We start from the raw sequence: 6,613 nt of genomic DNA on the forward strand, positions 1-6,613 counted from the left end.
TTTTTTTGTTGATTGTGTCTAAAAACAAAGAGGAGTAAGACAAAAATGAGATTAGAAACGAAAATATTAATGATTTACGATGAAGAAACAAGGATTCTTCACTTACCCTAAATCGCCATTGATACATGTTGAAGGTAGGGAGGAGAAGAAGTATAAAGTGAAAAACAAATTAGGGTAAAACGAGAAGATTAAATAGAAAAGAAGAAACATAGATATGAGACTATGAGTTCTAGCCGATGAAGAACGGTGAATCACCATTGAAGAGAGGAAGGAGATAGGCGGAGAAGACAAGAAGGTATTTAGGTCTACGGATACCTTTTATCTATTCTAGCCTTTTTATTTTATAAAATTATATTAAGAAATCTAATTGAAATATCTAAATATAATATAATTAAGATTAATTTGAGGGTATAATGTTATTTATGGAAATTAAAATCCTAATATGACAAAAGATGTAGCTAAAGTTTTAGAGAGACAAATCTAACTTGAAAGTGTCCTTTTTTTCCAATTTTCCCTTTAAATATTTACTTTTGAGTATTTGTATATACTTCAAGTATTTTGTCGAATTTATATATATATATATATATATATATATATTTAGTAATAGATTATATATGTCTAGAATATTTTTATGTAATTCACTTCTGTATAATAACTTTTTATAGATATATTGAATTGTGATATTGTTACAAAATATAGTGTACATGTTGATTTTTCTATGCACAAAGTTTCAATGTTGTTTTGTTTTTTTCTAATGTTAGATGTTGTGTTTGTAATTTAATATTTTGATATAGAAATGTAATTTCGAATTTCTTTTCTTAAAAACATTTTTTTTATTTAAATTATTGTTATTAAACTATTTTAACAAATTAATATGATTGTCTTTGTAACTATTTTTGTTGTTAAAAAGATCCGATATATTTGACGCAAATATTGTATGGAATTACTTTTAACTTTTAAGATATAGCCATGAGTCTAAGTTTTTGAATGTGAGGTGTATGGTCATATAAGGTGCTGGAATATTATTTATAGTGACTTGATTATGGGTGGGCATTCGGGTACCCATTCGGGTTCGGTTCGGATCTATTCGGGTTTAGGATTTTTGTGGTCAAAGATTTCATTTCCACTCGGGCATTTCTAAAATTTGGTTCGGATTCGGTTCAGATCTTTGCGGGTTCGGTTCGGGTTCGGATAATCCATTGAAATTATTTTTAAAATTTTAAAATTCATTATATATTTTATCAATAAAATAATATATTACATATAAATTTTAACAACATATGTCAAAATACCTAAACTTAACATATAAATTGGTTTGGTTTGAATATTTGGATAGAAAATAAATAAATATTTTAAGTATTTTTTTGTTTTGAGTATAGTTTAACTATTTTAAATATTTACTTTTGACTATTTGTATATATTTTTAAGTATTTTGGATAACTTAAAAGTATTATAAATATTTTGGATGTTTTAATATACATTAAATCTAAAAATAATTAATATGTAGGTTTATAAATCTATTTCGGATACATCCAGGTACCCAAAATATTTCGGTTCGGATCTGGTTCGGTTTTGATTCTTTAAATACCAAAATTTTGAACCCGTTCGGATATTTAATCAATATTGGTTCGGGTTCGATACTACTTTTTCGTACCGGGTTCGGTTCGGTTTTTCGGATCCGAGTTTTTTTTTCCCAGCCCTAGATTTGATACCGAAGAATAATTAGGTATAATGACATTAGGATATTCTGATTTACATATTTTCAAGATCGATCGCATATTCTGATTTCTGTATTTTGTAGAAGTTGTTATAAAAAAGTTAAAATATATAATATTTCGAATGTATATTGGAAATTAATAAATAGATAGCTGGGAATTTAAGGAAAAAATTCTTGGAAATTATATATCTTCTTATCAAATATAACAGAATAACAAAATAAAGAATCTAAGTAAACTGTTTGCGGTTTTTTTTGTTTGGAAGACACGTTTGTAAAGATTTGATGAAATCTATTTTAATAACCTGTGTCTAATATTTTTTATTTGTTACTAAAAACTAATCTAACATAAAAGACACGTGTATAAATCGTATGTTGTGGTTTATGATAAACAAAAAAAAACTTATGTAACGTAAAAGATGATCATGATATAATTTATATATGATTGAATCTTATAAACTGTAACCATTGTGCTCATATTGGCTGGTTTCTCTAAGTTTAACAGAAAAGAAAGTGATCTCATACTAAATGTGGGTCATTGTAAGAAAGAACAGCTGTAAGCATTGTTTGCTATTAAGTGGACAAATTATAGTGTACTCTCCTTTTTGAACATGGACTGGGATGAAAGATGGACAAAAATATTAAGTAATATGATGTATTATGTTGCAGTTTATGATCTCAAGAGAAGCAAATATACGAAGATGAGGTCCACTTATGGTCTTGTATTGTTAATGTAATAGTACATAACCGTGGGTTTTGTTTTTGTATTGTTAATTTCGGATAATGAGATTGGTTAGGTTTTAATAGATTTAATGTTTGTTTTGTTTTAGTTGTCGGGTCCTGTAATCTTAGTAGTGTATAATAATAGTTAGATGTAACAAAATTTTAATGGTCCATAAATTAAGTAACTTTCAAACAAAAATGAAAGGGTCCAAAATTTAAATGACAACTTTCAACAGTAGATAAATTTAAGACCCTAAATTAATAGATTAGATATGTTTTAAAATTTTTAAATATATTAATAAAACATATTAAATTTTAGTTATAAATGCATAATTTTTTGTGATTATCTATTTCTCATAATTTAAAATCAATAAAAATTTAATAAATACAATTAATATTTTAAAAATCTATAATTAACCATTATTATTTCATAAAAATGAATTGAAGATAGTATCTTTTTGAAATATTTTTTTAAAAAAAACACAATGTAATGAAAGGGAGGGAGTAAACAATAGCCTAGAACATCATAGAAACGGCATCCTACTACTAGACAAATGTGAGAACCGAAATTCACACCGTCGATTTTCGTAATCGGAGGAAAGTCAGAAAATCCTAACTTTCCCTGAGGTCCCGGATTCTCTGCGAGAGCCAACGACAAGTGACCAAATAAATGTAGAAAGTATGAAAAGATAACAAAACAAATTTATAGAAAAAGGTAGATCTTATTTCGAATCTGCGTAAGAGCGTTGCGATCATTACAAGAGATTATAAAAGCTTCGGCCGCAAGAGCTGTCAGCGAATTACCTAGTTCTAGCAACCTAAAACCTTAAACCTAGTTGAGTCGCAGCTCGATAACAGAAGATGGAAAAGATATGAAAATTGTTTTGATTGATTTCGGACTGAACCTTATGAAAGGCTGCCTACGTACCATTTTCGAGGATCAAGCCAAGCGTAGTTCAAGAGTGGACCAAGAGATTGAACTGCTTGTGCGCGTTCGTCTGGTAATCGGGTGCCAGTCATAGAAACAGAGCATGTCGAGAATAATGCCTCAAAGTTTTGCCGAGATTTCTCCCCTTTGTGCCTCTCGCTTAGGACTCCTTATATACTCCTCCAAAGTCGATTTTAGCTTTTCCCTTCCTGCCCTTAAGCCGTCTTAAGTGAAAAAATGGAGATATTCCACTTTTTCCGATTTTCATGTTTATCCGCGGAAACTTAAATTTTTTTCTGCGGAAACTTATCTTTATATTTGTTTTTATAAAAACATAACCCGCCATAGTATCTACGAGCTCATTCTTAAAGAATCGTAAGTGAGCTTGTAGTCGCGTTTTAAACCTCGTTGGGCCGTCTTTCGTCATGAAACGTTTGTTATGATTTTCTTTTCGACAAAAACAAGTTCTCGCGGTTTTTATCGCAAAGTTTCAACGATAACTTTGATCGGAATGATGTGAGAAATGATATGGCTGCGGTACATGGGAGCTAGCATTGAGGAACATACGATAATGAACGGATTGAGGTCGTACCCGTTGATCGATGTCCGAGACAGTTCGGTCGCTAAGCAGCGACCTGGTCTGCGCCGGATCGGTCGCGGGTCGGTCGCTACGACCGAGTGGATTGGTCGGTCGCTACATAGCGACCGGCTCGTTCGCGGACCGGTTGCTACGTGGCGACCTTGTTTAGATCATTTTCTGACGTTTTATGAATGTGTTCTTGGACTATTGGTGTTTCGGATAAGTCTTTTCAATAAATTTATTGTAAAAATTTTTTTCTGTAATTTTTACGAAAATTACTTCTTTGAAAAGTATTTTTTGACGACATTCAAGTGTTAATTCTGTCGTGATCGTTTTTTACCCCAAGAAGAAACCCGTAACGTCCAATCATTTCGTAAACGTTTTTCAGTCAATGATAGTAAATAGTAATGCCCGAAACAAAGTTGACTGGGCCTATATATCTAAAACGACAGCGTTTGCTGAGCTTTCTGTGTGGTCTGGCTAAGCTCACTGATCATCCTACAGAAGCTTGGTCGTAGCTAGCTCGGAGAAGATGGCGCGGAAACAGTTTCAACAGGCTAAAACTGGCGAGCTTGTTTCCCGACTTAATGTGTTCCATGAAATGTCTGAACGAAATCATGTAAGCTCATGGCGTGACGATAACGACAAATACCTTAAGAAGGTTGGACTATGGCGACAAATACCTTAAGAAGGTTGCTTGTTGATGTTACCAACTTAGAGGCCTTGAAGTCGATGGATGCTTGTTACCAACTTAGAGGCCTTGAAGTCGATGGATGCCGACAAATACCTTAAGAAGGTTGGACTATGGCGTGACGATATGTTCTTTTGGAAACAAGTTGGTAAAGCATTGCTATGAACCTACACAATCTTTGGCGCGGCGTGATTATACAACGAGACTTCTCCTTTAGGGTGGTGGACGAGACCAAAGGAGGAGAGAGAATTGGCTCATTTGTATGAGAATGAGCGGCCGTGAGTTTCCTTATCCAGGTGATACAGAGGCCATAGAGGATTTTGTTGCAAAGGGAGGAATGGTCGGCACAAGGATTGGTCCTAAAGGGATTGTTGAATCCGAAGGTGAAGCTGATAACTACCAGAAAGAAATGGAGAAGAAAATGTTTGACGAAGAGGCTCAGATCAATCTTTGAACAAAATCACCATTGTATTGAACTCTTGAGAGCTTTGATAACACATAGAAAGTAGATAGAACAAAGATAAGCATATGATCTGGCTTCATATTATCTATAGAACAATGGGGATAACAAGTAAACATACATATGGTAATGGCTAATTACAACACAGTACTATCAAATATAATTATCCATCACACATCAAGACTAATTCATCAGCCTACTTTTCCCAGAGTTGCTCTTTAGTGGCGTCAAGTAGAATCTAACCATACCGTTTCTGAGGCTATCCGGCGAGTACGAAGCACCACCAAGCTTGGCGTCTCTCTGAATGTCTTCGCACAAGCTTCTTCTTGCAGGCTCAGCACCGCCAGTAATAGACCCATGGAACAGACCATCACAAGAGCTTCTTCCACCTTCGAAGCCATCAAGAATAGAAGCACCATGAAACACGCCACCATCACAAGACTTCCTTGCACTAACGCTGTAACTTCTCAAGAGTTTCTCGCTAACATCACCGTTGCTTTCTCCTTTAGCCACTCTCCTAAGCTTCAAGAGAGACTCAGCGAGAGAACCCTCCATTGCATTTCCTCCAAGTTTCAAACTTTGCTCGGTTTTAACCTCGTTGTTCTTCGCTGTATCACCTTTCCTCTGAATCAACCCCCAAAGACTCCATCCTTTCCCCCATTTCTTTCCAGCCTTCTTCAAACCAAAACCATCCTGCTTCACCTCGCCACTACCAGCAACACAAACTACGCCTTTGGAAGCTAACTCTAAGCTCTCCGGTTTGTAGTTTTTGATGGAATACCAATTCGAATCCCTCAGTTCCCTCTCGGTAACAAGCAACTTAGCTCCATGAAACAAACCAACACCTTCAGGTGACAACTTTGATGACCGATCAAAGCTTCTTCTCCGCCGTGAGTCCAAGTAGTAATCCCTCGTCTGAGCTGTCCCGCCTGGCTTCTTCTCCGGCGAGGCTTTAGCATCTTCGGTCACGGATGACAAAGGTATCAGCTTTGGATACGTCTTCCCGATCAAGCATCCGTCCCATGACGCTCTAGGCTCCTCGAAAGAGACTCGACCTGCGTCGAGAGACAACCTGGGATCCACATCACATGAACGACGGCCAAGAGCTGTTTTCGAGTAAACGTCGCCGTTTAGGGAGTTCTTGGGATGTTGTTTGAGAGAGAGTTTCTTAAGCGTTCTGCTGAAAACAGATGTGAAGGAGGAGGAGGAATCTTTGTCGTTGCTCTTCTTGATTTGGCGAGTTCTTGATTCGAGATCTATAAACTCCTTCATCGTCTCCTGCTCTCCGTCTTCTTCAAGGAGCCTCATACCCACTCTTCCTTCATCTTCTTCTTCCTCCTCTTTCAAATCTGGAATCCGAATCGAGCTTCCCAGCCTCTCTTCTTCGTCGTCGTCGGCGAATCGGTCGTGGAGAGAGCCGTCGTCACCCGATCTGCGTCGTGGCTGATCGAAATCTGCGGCGGATGCGTCACGAACGGAGTGCGAGCGAGCACGGCGGAGCTCGGGGGCTTGATCGG

The 6,613-nt window shown here is 36.0% G+C and overlaps 2 protein-coding genes across 2 annotated transcripts in view; one reads left to right on the forward strand and one right to left on the reverse strand.

The window, feature by feature from the left end:
* The first annotated feature begins 4,714 nt into the window (after positions 1-4,714).
* On the forward strand, positions 4,715-5,090 carry LOC106315053. Its single transcript, XM_013752826.1, has 2 exons — positions 4,715-4,784; positions 4,933-5,090. The coding sequence occupies exons 1-2, from the start codon at positions 4,715-4,717 to the stop codon at positions 5,088-5,090; spliced, it is 228 nt and encodes a 75-aa protein (XP_013608280.1).
* Positions 5,086-6,613, reverse strand: part of LOC106319503 (UPF0503 protein At3g09070, chloroplastic) — a 1,970-nt gene continuing 442 nt past the window's right edge. The window contains exon 2 of the mRNA XM_013757852.1: positions 5,086-6,613. This exon is cut by the window's right edge and continues 2 nt beyond it. Within this exon, the coding sequence (XP_013613306.1) occupies positions 5,280-6,613 (1,334 nt within the window). The 3' untranslated portion in view covers positions 5,086-5,279.

Source organism: Brassica oleracea, chromosome C9 (assembly GCF_000695525.1).
Source record: "Brassica oleracea var. oleracea cultivar TO1000 chromosome C9, BOL, whole genome shotgun sequence".
Lineage (NCBI taxonomy): Eukaryota > Viridiplantae > Streptophyta > Magnoliopsida > Brassicales > Brassicaceae > Brassica > Brassica oleracea.

What these genes read in the sequence shown, in the direction of transcription:
- LOC106315053 (XM_013752826.1), top strand. Translation starts at nt 4,715, where the DNA reads ATGGATGCCGACAAATACCTTAAGAAGGTTGGACTATGGCGTGACGAT. An exon ending in GTTCTTTTGGAAACAAGTTG is followed by an intron (nt 4,785 to 4,932) that starts GTAAAGCATTGC and finishes TTCCTTATCCAG; the next exon opens with GTGATACAGAGGCCATAGAG.